This window comes from Capra hircus, chromosome 1 (assembly GCF_001704415.2).
Source record: "Capra hircus breed San Clemente chromosome 1, ASM170441v1, whole genome shotgun sequence".
NCBI lineage: Eukaryota > Metazoa > Chordata > Mammalia > Artiodactyla > Bovidae > Capra > Capra hircus.
In genome coordinates, this window is record NC_030808.1 from 139,966,130 (window position 1) to 139,984,126 (window position 17,997).

Genomic DNA, 17,997 nt, shown 5'->3' on the forward strand with positions numbered 1-17,997 from the left:
TGACCAGGGGAACCTGGGAGCGCCCTGTGGGATGGCCTCAGGCCAACATGACCTCCCTGGGGGTCAGCCTGGGGTAGTGCTCCTTCCTCCCCCCAGAGCATCACAGGGCAAGGCTGCAGGTGTTTGTGGGTGAACCTGTGGGTCCTGAGGTGGCGCATGAGTGCAGGAAGTTGCAGGGTTGAATGGACTGTCCAAGGGTGGATATGAACAGATTCTATTTGGGGCGGTGGTGTAGAGTGATGAAATATTGTATTCCACCCCAACACCCACTCTGGCAATAATAGGACAAGAAGTAGCCTGAGGTCAAATCATGTTACTGTCCAGAAACAGCCAGGACCTGGGGACTGTCTGACCGGAGTTGGTGCAGGCATACTCAAGCCTCCCTACATTCTGGGAACATGGAGATCAGATGGCATGGGACCTGGGCACCTGCTTGGAACTGGAACCTGTGGGTGGACTCTGGGATCCAGAGATGGGGAGGGTGGATTCCACGAGTAACAGACTCTCCAGGGAAGCGCCTGCTCCTGTTTGATGAGGGATGCTCTATTGCACAGCATGTAGGGATCAGAAGGGACCTGTGAGAGTGGTGGATGAAAGAAGAGCTGCCTGGCATCGTGGGCTAGAGATCCACATGGAAAGCAGTGTTCTCGGAGGCACACAGGCTCAGATTGGCCGGGGCAGAAACCTGGGACGGTGGAGGCTGCAATTTTGGCACCTGAGAAGATAGCTCTTCCACTTGAAAGATTCCACAGCTTCAGGAATTGTTTTCTTAGCATGAAAGACCACAGTCCCCAGATCCCAAGTGGTCCCTGATGTGGGGGTGGGAGAGACTTCTGCAGCCCCTGATGGTCCTGGGGTGAGGGGTGTAGCATGGTCACCAGAGGCCAAATTTGATTCAAAGTCAAGCCTAGTTCCCCTGTCCTTTTTGCCAAAAGTCCTGAACATTATCTGGTGTTTTGGGTCCCTATCCCTGGGATGATCTTTCATAAATGATAAATCAGCACTGAGATGATAATGTTGAACCAGAAGCAGGAATACCAACAAAGCTGGAAGGATACGCACTGATTATTTTTTTTTATCTCACGATGGCTTTCTATCTCATGACCTTTGATTCCAAACGTGGTTGCTCGCTATCTTCCCTTCCCATGGCCTCTTTATGTCTGACTCCAAAATGGGAGCCAGCAGGGAGGCACTCATAAAATTGCTTTATTATTAGACTGGTGGGTTTTGAAATCATTGGAGCGGTGGTAAGAAAACTTCCCAGACAGGAAACCCAATCTGCGCCAGGACTTGGTTCCCAGCATCCACTGCGTCCTCCTCCACACCAGGCTCTAGCAGTAGTGTTCGTGTCTTTAAAGTGTATGTAAAATCCAGCGCCAGCCTCCCTGGGCATCCGGAGTGTTCATCTGAGAAGCTGCCTTAATTTCCTGACAAATCCGATTGGGTAGAAAGCCCTGTCCTATTGCATTTAAAAATATTTGCAGACCAGTTTTTTTTTTTTAATGACTTATAGAAAAGAGAGAATACTTAATATTTTTACTGAAGGCAGTGTAGTTTCTTTTGAAACATTAAAGAAATCATGCCTGATGCAAACCTGGGTAGCATCAGATAAAAAGAGCCCAGAACCTCTCTGCTGCAGTGTCAGGTATAATCCCGCCATGGCTGCAGGGACGTACAATCCTCTTGCTTGGCAGCTGGGTACCAACTCTGACTGTGCCAGGCCAGAGTGGAGGCCCTCCGTTCCCACTGCCTCGTGCTTTCCTGGTAAAAACTATCTACACACCAACTGGCAGGTCTCCCATGACCATGTGCTGAGCCTGAACCTGTCAGTGTTTACAGACTTAATAGTGTTGTTAAGCAAGTACATTAAGAACAAGTGCAAGCCATCCGTCTGTTAGCTGCTGTTTTTGTTTAAATGATATCACTGGAGCAACAGAGTCACTGTATATCCTCTGTCTCTGTGCTTTTACATCTCTTCATGAAATTATGTTTTGGCTTTTCAGAGTTTAAACATTATGCTTTTAGAGGGTTAAAGATACCAGGCGCCTGAAGTTGAAATTATGTACAAAGCTTGTTGTTCAGTCACTCAGTCATGTCTGACTCGTTGCGACCTCGTGGACTGCAGCATGCTAAGCTTCCGTGTCCTTTACTGTCTCTTGGGGCTTGCTCAGACTCATGTCCATTGAGTTGGTGATGCCATCCAATTATCTCATTGTCTGTCATCCCCTTGTCCTCCTGACTTCAATCTTGTACAAAGCTACCCGAGGGTTATCAAGAACTGGGAAAATGAATTATTTCATAAATGCACCTCTCTGCTAATAGTCTGTATGGTTTGAGAGACAGAAACTAAGACTGGCCAGCTCTAAGAACACCTGTCTTTGATGAACAAACACTTACTATGAATATTTTTCTCTGGTCCCCTCCACCCCTGGTACAACAGTGAAACAGTCACCTCTCACTTTGAGTCTTCTGATCTCTTATATCTTCTCTCTCTCCCTCCCGTGCCTCTGTTTACCCTCAACAACTCTATCTTTCGAACTGCATCCTTCAGGACTCAACTCTGGCACCCTGGGTGCTGTTCTGTAGTCACTGATTCTACAGGGGATGGGAACCTGTGTGTTCCAGGTGTCCCACCTTTGGTCCTGACAGGGGTGCCCTCTGCTGGACCAGAGCTGTCCACACCCAGGCCTGATGGTCCCAAGGAGGGAAAGCCCATTAAGAGGAAGTGGACATCTTTGTGGTCACATGTCTACTATAATACCAGCATCAAAAGTATGGAGAGAGATGTGGGGACACCTTCAATTTCTGCATTTTCAAATTCTACCCATTTTTAAAGATTTTTTCACCCTGACACTTTCCTTAATCTCCTTAAAATGATGGTGCTGTCCTCCTAGGCATCTCTGTGCACCTTACTCTTCCTTGCACTGTGATTAGCAGGCTCTACTCCTGCCTTGCTGTCTCCTTTCTCAAAACATAAATTCTTTCATTCATTAAGGGCAAGGTCCATGGTTGAGTGTATTTACGTCCTTCAGAGCGATCTGTATCTATTAGAGTCTAGATATCTATGAGTGGGATAGAAAAAAATTTATTTTAAAAATATGTTATTTTTAAACACCTTGCTCGGGAGATGAGTGGTAATATTAATGGATGTGATTTTTGCAGGAAGATCCCCTAGAGAAGGAAATGGTAACCTACTCCAGTATTCTTGCCTGGGAAATCCCATGGACAGAGGAGTCTGGTGGGCTATAGTCTAAGGGGTCGAAAAGTGTGCGACGCAACTTAGCCACTGAATGACCACCACCACCAGTGAAATGCCTCAGTCAAACATTTGTTAGACTGGTGTAACTCAGTGAGCCAATGTTTTTAAAATGACCAATATAGTGTGTTACAGGCTTCCCTTGTGGCTCAGCTGGTAAAGAATCCACCTGTAATGCGGGAGACCTGGGGTCAATCTCTGGGTTGGGGAGATCCCCTGGAGAAGGGAATGGCTACCCACTCCAGTATTCTGGCCTGGAGAAATGTACTGTACTGCACATATACTGTATAGGCCATGGGGTCACAAAGAGCGGGACACAACTAAGTGACATTCACTGTCACTTTCATCATGTGTTACAAAATTGTGATTGTGTAAAAGTTTCTATTTAAAGGGCAAGAAAGACCAATGGAATAGTGTAACCAACTATGAAAATCCATTAATGTTATTTCAGATTCCACATGGCAACTATTTTCTGGAAAACAATGACTGGGTGAGTTCTGGTATAGAATCACTGAAGAATATCCACAATTATCTGAGAAAGCTACTAAAATATTCTTTCCTTTTCTGATAATATGTCTGTACAAAGCTAAATTTTCTTTATTAATTCAACCAGAACAATATATTTTAACAGTCTAAATGTAGAAAGACATATCAGAACTGAACAGTCTTCTAAAACCATATTTTAAAAGCATTTGTAAAAATGTAAAATGATGCTCCTGTTCTCACTTATTATGTTGGAAAATAGAATCATTTTTCATTAAAATATGCTATTTTTTGCATGCAAAATTTTTTAAAATGTTAAAGCAATGCAAAACATATTCTTTTTGTTGGGGAAAGATGGATCAATATTGGTCAATGTTGGTCCTCAAATCTTGAGTTTCCTTCATATTTCATCAATTTTTAAAAATTACCACTTCAACTTTGGATTTAAGTGACTTTATGTCCTCTAATTATTGCAAATCAGTTTCTCTAGAATATGACATTTAGCAGTCAAAATTATGTATTGATATATCCACAATGTATTAATATTTCAAAGCAACCTTATTTCAGAACTATAATCTGTCCATGATACAAAAGTATAGCAATAGATAGCTTGATGTTTTCATCGTCGTATTAGAAAAAAATAGATTAACTGGAATAAATTCTTAGTAAAATAGATTGGATACTAGACTTTGTGTAGCTAGTCTTTAAGTCTCTGTCTCTCTCACACATAGCACTGAAATTCACTTTTAAGTCCAATCTCCTAATAAATAATATGGTAGAGATCCTTGAAAACCTATATACAGCACAGTTAAAATAAACAAGAGGAAGTCTGATTAAAGCTTGTGGTCAGGAAGAAATCTCAATCTATCCAGTAGAAAAGCATATAAATGAAGAAAGACGTAAGCCATTCACTGTAAACTGGATGTACAACCATTTACCAGTGAGCAATGCTCAGTAGAAGCTGGTCTACTTTATGTCCTTTCTTTGGTGGTTTAGCGACCAAAGTATAAAAATAATTTCACCCTTTCCTCTAAGATCTGTCAGCAACATGGACCCTAAGTATAGTCCTACATGCTTTATCTTCTTGTAGGGATGTATGTTGATAAAGAGGTTTCCAGTTTCTTGATTTTACAGTGATCTTAAAGAAGGAAATCTATGGACAAGCTTGCAAATGACAAAAAGCATGAAGAGACCTCTGAAAAGAACACCTCTGAGACCATGCACTAGGCTTTTCCATGATAAAATCAACAGGAGAGAAATCTGGGTGCCAAAGGCAGCAACCCACTCATCTGCTGGGCTGCTCAGAGCCTGGACCCATGGCCAGGGGAGCGGAGGGAGGGAAGCCTAGGGTTCCCTGCCCTGGACACATATTTTGATGTACACTCTGCATATTCTGACAGTCGCTGGACTTCTACTATCCTCTTCAACTGTATGTTTAAGACAGGAAAGCATCAACCCCCCAGATGCAACAAACCACATTTTGCTTTGTTTTTAAACAGTGTGCTTGGAGACCATTGAAAATGGAAGCCCCAGAGCCCTATTTAGGTAAAATGAAGAGCTCGTCTTCCTTACTTTTCACCGTGAGGTACATGGACTTGCTGACGTCCGCGCCCACATCGTTGCTGACCTTGCACAGGTAGTAGCCACTGTCTTCTTCCACCACGTGCTTGATCAACAGAGACCCATTGCTGAGGACCTGAATTCGGCCATTCAGGGCAATCGGTTGGAACTGGGGAACCCCAGCACCTGGAATAAAATAAAATAAAGAGGAATGGTGATGCCAACAGGAGTAAATACAGGGAGACAATAAACTCAAGGTCATCAGACCACAAAGGGGAGGTGACAGATGCTGAACAGACATCCTAGCGGACAGGCACCTGACATGCCAGGATTTTTTTTTTTCTTTCTTCTGATAATGAAATTCTTGTTTAGGGAGAGACATGTTTATTTAAAATGATAGCATTTCAAACATTGAGATGAACAGTAAGAGACCTTACAGATAGTTTCCACATAAAAAGCCAGATTTGATGAGCCTTAACTGGTTGATAAATTATTCACAGGAATCACAGTAGAATGACTATGAAAGTAGACATCTTGTGTGTAACTAACTTAATTTGTTGTGTTCCCAGGGACTTAAAATGAATGTAAACAAGAGTGCTTCAGGGGGAGGACATTTGAAGACTTCCCATGATGCACACATCTGAGACTACAAGGTGAATACCAATATCACAGACTTCCCTTCTAAGCGTGGTCTAGAAATACAATGTACTATTAATACCATTTAATGTTATTAGATAAATGTTAGATCATTGCACTAAGACAGAACACAATTAAAACACCTTAAAGTGCTTGCACTCAAGGAGATATAGCCCAGATGTCTATGCTATGATCATAAATGTGATCCAGATAAAAGATCCATATGAAACTATTTCGAAAAACAAACTTAGAAATAATAAAACAGAAGATAAGGGAGGTTTCTGGGAAAACAGTAGTTGGATGAATCAGATGATACTACTATGTTGCTTTTTCCCATTCTGGGACTTAGGAGGTTGTGGTCTAGGCCTTGAAAGGCTAATAGGGTTTCTCTTATATTCTGATTTGAATCTGAAGATTTGGGGAGAATACCCACAGGGGAAGACAACTCCATCTTTCTAGAGAAAGCCCGAAGCATGGGCCGAATATGTGCTCTAGAGAAGAGCTGCTGGTTTCTGTATGCCCAGAACCTACGTGGGACCTGAACAGGTAGGAGGTCACACACTCATGTGGGAAACTTCAGACTTTGTATATGGGGAAATGAAACAAGAGGGGATACGCTTCTTCCTGTAGTTTCCCCTGTAACTCATCATTTACTTATTGGTGTCCTTCAGGTCACAGTAGCAGAGACTCCTGTTGTGCCTTCTCTCCCCTGTTTCAGCCCCACCAAAGAAACAAAGGAAGTTAGCTATGTATCTAAGGGGACCTCCACAATGAATCTGAAAGGCAAGCAGCATCGCTAAAGCAGGTAGGTTCTACCAAAAGAGAACTTCTAGAGAAGATACATGAATGAGTTCAAATTTAAAAAACAGAATTCCATTTCTGAAAAGGATGGGGAAAGACACAAAAGAATATCACTTCCATTCTAACCACCAAAGGGAGATTGTTAATCTACAAAATCATACTTTTCTTGGAATGAATCACAGAGCAGAAGTCACAGGCAACTGGGTAAAGTTAGTCACAAAGAATTTAAAATATCCTATAAGGAGCTATGGCATATGTAAACAATCTCATGTTTGGTAGAGAGTGAGAGGACAAGATCCTGGATATACAAGTTGGAAGAAGTAAAGAACTGGAAATAAGTATAGCCCAATTCAATTTCTACTCTTTTATGCATCAGAGTATTATAAGATAATAAAATGTTGTAAGATACAAAAAAAAAAAAAAAAAGAAAGAAGCAAGCAAAAAGGACCAGAGAGGAAATCATCAACAGTCTTGAAAGCTTAGTATGAAGCTATCAAATAAGAACTTTATGACAACTATGACTAATAACCACAGACAGGTAAGGGATTCAAAACGAACATTAAAACCATACAAAAGAAAAAGATAGATAAATAAAATGTTAGAAACAACATTTCTACAATATTAGATGTAAGGAATTCCTTAATCTAATCAGCAGATTGAATACAGTAGAGAAAATAATTAATGAACCTGAAGCTAGGCCAACAGAAATTATCCAAATTAAAACAAAAAGTGCAAAAGAGTGGAAAAGACAGAATAGAATGTCCTAGAGCTGTAGAACAATATCAAATATTCTAACATTGGGTATTGACAGTCTCAAAAAGAGAAGATAGGAGCAGAAGAAATAATATTTGAAATACAGATGACTTTAATATCACTATCAATCATTTTGACTGAACTGAGATTTATAGAACTCTACATCCTAGAACAGCAGATTCCATGCTGGTTTTGAGTGCACATGGAACAGTTACCCAGACAGATAGTATTTTGAGCCATAATAAAAAGTTCAATAGATGTTATCAGATAAATTAATACAGATTATGTTCTAGTTCCAGAAAAAATATCTATTTCTGCTTTATTGACTACGCCAAAGCCTTTGACTTTGTGGATCACAATAAACTGTGGAAAATTCTGAAAGAGATGGGCAGACCATCTGGCCTGCCTTTTCAGAAACCTGTATGCAGGTCAGGAAGCAACAGTTAGAACTGGGCATGGAACAACAAATAGGAAAAGGAGTATGTTCAAGGCTATATACTGTTACCCTGCTTATTTAACATATGCAGAGTACATCATGAGAAATCCTGGGCTGGAGGAAGCACAAGCTGGAATCAAGATTGATAGGAAAAATATCAATAACCTCAGATATGCAGATGATACCACACTTATGGCAGAAAATGAAGAGGAACTAAAGAGCTTCTTGATGAAAGTGAAAGAGGAGAGTGAAAAAGTTGGCTTAAATTTCAACATTCAGAAAACTATGAGCATGGCATCTGGTCCCATCATATCATGGCAAATAGATGGGGAAACAGTGGAAACAGCGGCTGACTTTATTTTTCTGGGCTCCAAAATCACTGCAGATGGTGATTGCAGCCATGAAATTAAAAGATGCTTACTCCTTGGAAGAAAAGTTACGACCAACCTAGATAGCATATTGAAAAGCAGAGACATTACTTTGTCAACAAAGGTCCATCTAGTCATGGTTTTTCCAGTGGTCACGTATGGATGTGAGAGTTGGACTATAAAGAAAATTGAGCCCTGAAGAATTGATGCTTTTGAACTGAAGTATTGGAAAAGACTCTTGAGAGTCCCTTGGACTGCAAGGAGATCCAACCAGTCTATCCTAAAAGAGATCAGTCCTGGGTGTTCATTGGTAGGACTGATGTTGAAGCTGAAACTCCAATACTTCGGCCACCTGATGTGGAGAGCTGACTCATTTGAAAAGACCCTGCTGCTAGGAAAGATTGAGGGCAGAAGGAGAAGGTTGATGACAGAGGATGAGATGGTTGGATGGCATCACCGATTCAATGGACATGGGTTTGGATGAACTCTGGGAGTTGGTGATGGACAGGGAGGCCTGATGTGCTGTGGTTCATGGGATTGCAAAGAGTTGGACACAACTGAGTGACTGGACTGAACTGAACTGATGTTCTAGTTCCACAGAAAAACTAACATTGAGATCAATAACAGAAATGTATCTGGGAAAAACCTCCAATATTTGAAAAAATTAAACAATGCAATTCTAAATAACTCATGAGTCAAAAAAGAAATCACCAAAATAATTAGAAGATACATATATATATATATATAAATATACATATATTTTTGAGTTGAATAAGAATGTAAATACAATATATCAAAATGCATGGAATGCAGTTAAAAGCAACACTTAGATGGAAGTTTGTAGCATTAATGTTTGTATTGGAAAAGGAAAAAGATCACACATCAGTGATCCTCCTTCAGAAGCTCTTCAAAAAGAGCAAATAAAATCCAAAGTTAGGAGAAATAAGGAAATTAATAGAGAGGAAAACTGAAATCAATGAAATAAGAAAATAGAAAAAAACTAAAGAAAAAAATCAATAAAACAAAAATATAGTTCTTCAAAAAAAATATGACAGATAAACCTCTGTCAGGACTGATCAAGAAGAAAGGAGAGATATAAGCTACAAATAACTACCATGAAAGAGGCTATCACTGCAGCCCTTACTTGAATTAAGAGGATAATAGAACATTGGGAATAATTTTGTGCCAATAAATTTGAAAAGTTGTATTAAATAATAAATTTCTGGGACAAAACAAACTCTCAAAGAACCGTCTGGAAAAATTAGATAACCTTAATAGTCCCGTAGCTATAAATACATTTAATTTATTGTTAAAAACTCCCACAAGAATATTTAAAGCTGAGACAGCTTCAGTAGTGAGGTTAGCTAACATTTAAAGAAAAAAAAAATACCAATTTTACATGAAGTCTTTCAGAAAATACAAGAAGAAGGTGTACTTTATCACTGATTTTATGAGGCCAACATCATCTTGATACCAAAATCAAATAAATACCTTAGAATCACTGATCAAAATCCACAACGAACTCAGACATAAAAATCCTTAACCCAACATTAGCAAGTTAGGTTTATCAACATATAAAAAAAAATATGTCATGACCAAGCGAAATTTAATCTAGGAATGCAAGGTTGGTTTAAATTCAAAGATCAGTTAATGAAATTCTTCATATCAACAGACCAACAAAGAAGCACAATATGATTATTTGAATGGATACAAAGAAAGAATAAAAAATATTTTCTAGAATTCAGCAATCTGATAAGACCCTGATAAAAATCTCATAGTAAACTAGTTGTAAAATGGAATAACTCGAGAAAAGATTTGCAAAAAGTCACAGCTAGCATCATTTTTTTTACTCAATTGTAAAAACTAAATTATTTTCCACCAAAGATCAAGAAAGAGACAAGGAGTTCTGGTCTTGACCTTTTTATTCAAGATCGTTCTGAAGATTCTAGCAAGAGCAATAGAAAAAGTAAAAGAAATAAAGTGCACATATATTAGAAAAGAAGAATGGAACTGCCTTCCCTCATGGATGACAGAATTATTTATAGATGATCAAAAGTGCCTATAAAAAAGTTGCTAGAAAAATAAGTGACTTTAGCAAAGTCATAGAACACATGGACACATCAAAATATAAAATTTAAAGCTAATTGTATCTATATATGTAACAGGCAATTGGAAACTAAAATTTTTAAAAAGCAATAATGTTGAATTAAAGCATGAAATATTTAGAGATATATTTTAACAAGATAAGTGCAAGATTGGCCTACTGAAAACTGCAAAAATTGTTGCTAACAATTATAGAAGACCTAAATAAATGGAGATGGAGCATTCATTATACTATGTTCATGGATAGAAATTTTCAATATTTTCAGTGATTGGAAATATTTTTCTATAAAAGGCCAAATAACAAATATTTTATGGTTTGCAATCTGTCACAAATATTTTATGTTTGCAAGTCTGTGGCATTCCTTATTTCTGTCACTGAAGCATGAAAGCAGTGATAGAAAATACACGTGTGTGTGAGTACTTAGTTGATCAGTCGTGTCCGACTCTTGTGACCTCATAGACTGTAGCCTGCTAGGCTCCTCTGTCCATGGGATTCTCCAGGCAAGCATACTGGAGTGGGTTGCCATTTCCTTCTCCAGGGGATCTGCCCGACCCAGGAATCAAACCCAGGTCTTCTGTACTGGAGGCATAGTCTTTACTCATTGAGCTACGAGGGAAGCCAAATACGTAAATCAGCACAATCATGTTTCAATAACATTTATTTACAAAAGCAGGTTTTGAGCAGGATTTGACTTGTGGTTCAGTTTGCTGACATCTGATTTAAAGGTATTACTGATTAAAAAAAAAAAGTATATGGATGTAAGTGAAAGTGACTCAGTCATATCCGACTCTTTGGAATTCTCCAGGCCAGAATACTGGAGTGGGTAGCCTTTCCCTTTGTCAGGGGATCTTCCCAACCTCAGGTTCAAACCCAGGTCTCCCTTATTGCAGGTGGATTCTTTACCAGCTGAGCCACAAGGGAAGCCAAGAATACTGGTGTGGGTAGCCTATCCCTTCTCCAGCGGATCTTTCCAACCCAGGGACCGAACCGGGGTCTCCTGCTTTGCAGGCAGAGTCTTCACCAACTGAACTATCAGGGAAGCCCATATGGAAGGATGTAAAGTTAGAGGAGTGGTATATACTAACAATACTCACACATCTGCTTTAGTTCTTTATCTCATATATAATGTATGAAAGAGATTTCTGTGGTGGATTTGACAGCATTTCATAACATCATTCTAATAGATAAATGGTTTTAATTCATCTTATTTATAAAGAACTCAAAATCAGGGGTGAAAAAAAATTATAGTAGTTTATAATGTTGAGTTTGCCAAAAAATTTGTTTGGAAAGATGTCATACAATAGTCATGGAAAAATGCAAACAAATGTTTTGGCCAACCCAATACTTTCAGTGTTACTTTCTTCAGTATCAGCTACTGATTGTTTCATAAAGTAAGATGAAATTAACAAAATTATTCTTATTCCTACACCTTTTACTACTTGGGAATAGACCAAAAAATTATCAAAATGCATAACATGCAAAATTACAACAGAAACACATACAATATTAATTAAAACTTAATTCATATGAATATTCACAGAATATTTAAACAGATGTCTGATGATTAATGAACATATCTGCCATAAGGGTGGTGTCATCTACGTATCTGAAGTTATTGATATTTCTCCCGGCAATCTTGATTCCAGTTAGTACTTCATCTAGACCAGAATTTTGCATGACATACACTGCATATAAGTTAAATAAGCAGGGTGACAATATACTGCCTTGACGTACTCCCTTCCCAATTTGGAACCAGTCCTTTGTTTCATGTCCAGTTCTAACTGTTTCTTCTTGACATGCATAAAGGTTTTGCAGGAGACAGGTAAGGTGGTCTGGTATTCCTATCTGTTTAAGAATTTTCCAGTTTGTTGTGATCCACAGTCAAAGGCTTTAGCATAGTCAGTGAAGCAGAATTAGTTATTTTTCTGGAATTCTCTTCCTTTTTCTATGATCCAATGGATGCTGGCAATGTGATCTCTGGTTCCTCTTCCTTTGCTAAGTCCAGCTTGCACATCTGGAAGTTCTTGGTTCATGTACTGTTGAAGCCTAACTTGGAGGATTTTGAGCATTACTTTGCTAGCATGTGAAATGAGTGCAACTGTGCAGTAGTTTGAAGATTCTTTGGCATAGCCTTTCTTTGGGATTGGAGTGAAAACTGACCTTTTCTACTTTAAGCACATGTAAAATTGTGCTTTGTCTTTACAAAACAGTGTTTATTGTCCAATTACTAAGCATCCACTATGTGGTGGATCCAGGGCAATTTCCTATGGTTACAAAAGATGGTGTCCTCTTTGTCAGTTTCTCTCTCTCAGGTCAGAATCCTCACTCTGGGGAAATGTGAGCTGTTATATTGTAAGCTTCCCTGTAGAAAGATTTCCTTGAGGGTTTTCTTCAAACAAAGTTCTGTGAGAAGCTGGATCCTGCCAGCAACCACACAAGTGGGCTTGAACTCTGAGTTGACTGCATCCCTGGGCGGAAACCTAACTGCAGCACTGAGAGACCTTCATCTAAGGACTCGACTAAGCCGTACTCAGATTCCTGCCCCACAGAAATCGGAAGATCGTAAGTATGCATTATCATTGTTAAGTCACTAAGCTTAGGGGTAACCTGTTACACAGCAAGCAATCTCCAGTACACTGTGAGAAACTAGGCAATCAGGAAGGCATTCAGTTCCTCAGTTTCCTTACCTGTAAAATGGATTAATCATAGATCCTCCTTCAAAAGGTGGTAGAGATATTTAAGTTCTTAACCTACGGTAGGGCATAGAGCATGTACACACTATTGCTGCTTGTTTTTTCTAATTTCTGTTCTAATTATTTAATCACTTAATGCTAGTTGATCTTACATCTTTCCTATTACACAAGACCAAGGACCTTGTTTCAGTGGACATCTCTGCTTATCAATCAGCTCATCAATAGAAAGATATAGTGAAAAGGAGGCTTTTTGGTAAATCCCTGGAGTGGAATTCTGTATATTAAAGTGTTAAATTATACTGTTAAGTTGCTTAGTAAAAGATGGAGCTATTTTATCTCCACTGGCTGGGGTTCATTTTTTTCCTCAAACATGTGCACTATTACTCTTTTTGATCTTATCAATATGATATATATCTCATTATTTTAATTTACATGATTTTACTAATTTTTGTATTATTTTTTGCTTTGCTTATAGATATTCAGTCACTAAGTCATGTCTGACTCTTTGAGACTCTATGAACTGCAGCACACCAGGCTCCCTTGTCCTTCAGTGTCTCCCAGAATTTATTCAAATTCGTGTCCATCAAGTCAATGATGCTGTATAACCATCTCATCCTCTGCCACCCCCTTCTCCTTTTATCTTCAATCATTTCCAGCATCAGGGTCTTTTCCAAGGTGTCAGTTCTTCGCATCAAGTGACCTGATTGGAATTTCAGCGTCAGCATCAGTCCTTGTAATGAATATCCAGGACTGATTTCCTTTAGGATAGACTGGTTTGATTTCCTGGCTGTCCGAGGGACTCTTAAGAGTCTTCTCAGAACTACAATTTGAAAGCATCAGTTCTTTGGTGCTCAGCCTTCTTTATGGTCCAACTCTCACATCCATACACTGCTGAAAAAACCATAGCTTTGACTATACAGACCCTTGATGCAAAGCGACATCTCTGTTTCTTATTATGCTGTCTAGGTTTGCCATAGCCTTCATTCCAAGGAGAAAGCATATTTTAATTTCACACCTTCTGACCTGGGGGACTCATCTCCTGGCGTCATATCTTTTTGCTTTTTCACATTATTCAGGGTTATTGTAGCAAGAATGCTGGAGTGGTTCACCCTTTACTCCACCAGTAGATTACATTTTGTCAGAACTCTTCACTCTGACCCAACCATCTTGGGAGGCCCTGCATGTCATAGCTTCACTGACATACACAAGCCCTTTTGCCACAAGGCTATGATCTATGAAGGGATGCTTATAGATAACTGAGCATCTTTTAATGAATGCATCAGTAATTTGTACTTGTTTTTTTGGTGAACATTATGTCTATATTCTTTGCTATATTCATGTACCTACTGGATACATCAGTAACCTCAGATATGCAGATGATACCACATTTATGGCAGAAAGTGAAGAACTAAAGAACCTTTTGATAAAAGTGAAAGATAGAGTGAAAAAGCTGGCCTAAAACTCAACATTCAAAAAATGAAGATCCCATCACTTCATGGCAAGTAGATGGGGAAACAATGGAAACAGTGAGAGACTACTTTTGGGGGCTCCAAAATTACTGCAGATGGTGACTGCAGCCATAAAATTAAAAGATGCTTGCTCCTTGGAAGAAAAGCTATGACCAACCTAGACAGCATATTAAAAAGCAGAGACATTACTTTGCCAACTAAAGTCTATCTAGTCAAGGCTATGGTTTTTCCAGTAGTCATGTATGGATGTGAGAGTTGGACTATAAAGAAAGCTGAGTGCTGAAGAATCGATGCTTTTGAACTGTGGTGTTGGGGAAGACTCTTGAGAGTTCCTTGGATGGCAAGATCAAACCAGTTCATCCTAAAGGAAATCAGTCCTGAATATTCATTGGAAGAACAGATGCTGAAACTGAAACTCCAATACTTTGGCCACCTGATGTGAAGAACTGATTCATTGGAAAAGATCCTGATGGTGGGAAAGATTGAAGGTAGGAGGAGAAGGGGATGACAGAGGATGAGATGGTTGGATGACATGATCGACTTGATGGACATTAGTTTGAGAAAGCTCTGGGAGTTGGTGCTGTGCAGGGAAGCCTGGCGTGCTGCAGTCCATGTGGTCGCAAAGAGTTCAGTGGACTGAACTGAATTGTTGGATTTTGTCTTTTTCTTCTTTTGCCAAAGCGCTTTGAGTCCTAAAAATGATTCCATATTCCTATTTTTATAAAACTTTATTTTTCTTCATGTTGTTTCAATCAGGATTGCATTTTGGATATTATCAGCTACCTTTTCATAATTTATTGAAATGATCATCCTTCTTTTTCTTATAAAAGTTTATTGCATTTTTAAGGTCTGGTTTCACAAATTATAAAACTCCTTCTTATGGATCATGTGTTCATTATGATAAGGATAAATATTATTGAAACTTAAAAATCAGAGGAAAAAGCCTTGATTTTTATTTATGTGCTTAATTTTGGTAAACTGTTTGAAAAATCTATAAAGGCTATCATTGCCTTTCTCAAAGTTAACTGCAAATTGGGAGCCAGATCTAGACTAATACACACAAGCTGAAAATTCAGTAAAATGTAGGATTTTTAAAATATATCTATAAGGCAGCAAACCAGGAAATCTGAAAATACTATGAAATTTATAAATTATATAAAAATGTGTTACAAAGCCCTGAAACATCAAAATGCTGATAGAATGTGAGAAATTTATAGGACTGTTCATGTCAAAAACACAAATGTTTTCTTTTCCTTGAATAATTTTCACCAGAGAAATACTTACAATATTTGACCTATTTATAGTAAAGAGTTACAATAAAATTCAGCTTCATTGCTAAGCTTTCTCAGTTGAGTAGCTGAAAAAGATTATCTATTAATTCCTATGTGGACTGAGAACAGTCTCTTCACTACTAAAAGATCCTAGTGGAGACAGAGACAATGTATAAATGCAGTTGAATACCATTTTTTCATCAGAAAATGAACCAAACTTGGTGGGATATAGCATTTATAAATGTGATCATGCTAAACAGAGCCATTCATCCACCATATGAACAACAGTTCCAACAGTGAGCACATGTTCAATCAGAGGAAAGTGGACTTGGGCCACGACTTGACAGAATTATAGTTCATCGACTTTAGATGCATCATTATTCTAAAGAACAAAATTTAATGCAGTGCACACTCTATTTCAAAAATCTGCAATCCTGTTAGCATAACATAAGCACTTTGGGTAATTAGCTAGAAGATACACTTACAGAAACCAGAAATCATTAATTAAAACTTGGTCAGTTTTCTGTGGCTAGTTGAGGTCAAGTAGGGACCATTTTAGTGCTCCATTACATGAAAAGAAAGTGTTCACACATTATGTAAGGCACACACTGAATGACTGGTTATGTTCCTACTGCGTGACCCTTCTTATTTATTGAAAAGCTATGCCTAGCAGAACTTTCAAGAACTGAGGAGATGGAAACAGGAAAAAGAGAAACCAAGTACTGCCAAGTAATCCTGCTTTGAAGGCAGCAGTAAACACCATCTTTGTTTCATCTCTGCTTCCCTTTGAGGTCTTTGCAGGTCTATAGGGAGACGATTTGACCAAGAATCAGAACTGAGTTCTAATGGTATCTCTGAATCCTTAGGAACTGGGCCCTTGAGCAAGTATTAGCTTATTCTGTCTGCATCCTTGATGTCATCATATATGAAATGGGAAGAAGAACCCGTTTCTAAGCCATATAGATTGTTCACACAAAAGGGAACAAGACTGCATGAATGCAAGTAGGCATCAGTGCCCATATGCTGGAACCAGAAGATGCTGGTCAATGAGCACACTCAGAGAGTTTCCTGGAAGGTGAAAGATGATTTTCGTGTAGGAGAAAATAGGAAGGATATGGCTTTCTGCTCCCTAGGTTGCACACTAGATGACCAGGCTGTACGTTATTTCTCTCTTGCACCAAAGAATCAAAGCATAGTCCATTTCTTTTTTAAAATATATATTTATTTATTTTAATTGGAGGCTAATTACTTTAAAATATTGTATTGGTTTTGCCATAGATTGACATGAATCTGCTGCGAGTGTACATGTGTTCCCCATCCTGAACCCCCCTCCCACCTCCCTCCCCATCCCATCCCTCTTGGTCATCACAGTGCACCAGCCCCGAGCATCCTGTATCATGCATCGAACCTGGACTGGCAATTCATTTCACTTGTGATAATATACATGTCTCAATGCCATTCTCCCAAATCATCCCACCCTCTCCCTCTCCTACAGAGTCCAAAAGACTGTTCTATACTGTGCCTCTTTTGATGTCTCACATACAGGCTTATCATTACTTTCTTTTTAAAATCCATATATATGCATTTGTATACTGTATTGGTGTTTTTCTTTCTGGCTTACTTCACTCTGTATAATAGGCTCCAGTTTCACCCACTTCATTAGAACTCATTCAAATGTATTCTTTTTAATGGCTGAGTAACATTCCATCGTGTTTATGTACCACAGCTTTCTTATCCATTCATCTGCTGATGGACATCTAGATTGCTTCCATGTCCTGGCTGTTATAAACAGTGCTACGATGAACATTGGGGTACAGGTGTCTCTTTCAATTCTGGTTTCCTTGATGTGTATGCCCAGTAGTGGGATTGCTGGGTCATAAGGCAGTTCTATTTCCAGTTTTTTAAGGAATCTCCACACTGTTCTCCATAGTGGCTGTACTAGTTTGCATTCCCATCAACAGTATAAGAGAGTTCCCTTGTCTCCACACCCTCTCCAGCATTTATTGCTTGTAGACTTTTGGATCATAGCCATTCTGACTGGTGTGAAATGGTACCTCATTGTGATTTTGATTTGCATTTCTCTGATAATGAGTGATGTTGAGCATCTTTTCATGTGTTTGTTAGCCATCTGTATATCTTCTTTGGAGAAATGTCTATTTAGTTCTTT

The 17,997-nt window shown here is 38.9% G+C and overlaps 1 protein-coding gene across 1 annotated transcript in view; it reads right to left on the reverse strand.

The window, feature by feature from the left end:
* The window catches only part of DSCAM (DS cell adhesion molecule), an 833,405-nt gene that overhangs the window by 223,793 nt on the left and 591,615 nt on the right, over nucleotides 1-17,997 (reverse strand). The window contains exon 11 of the mRNA XM_018051616.1: nucleotides 5,312-5,485. Within this exon, the coding sequence (XP_017907105.1) occupies nucleotides 5,312-5,485 (174 nt within the window). The remainder of the gene's footprint in view (nucleotides 1-5,311; nucleotides 5,486-17,997) is intronic.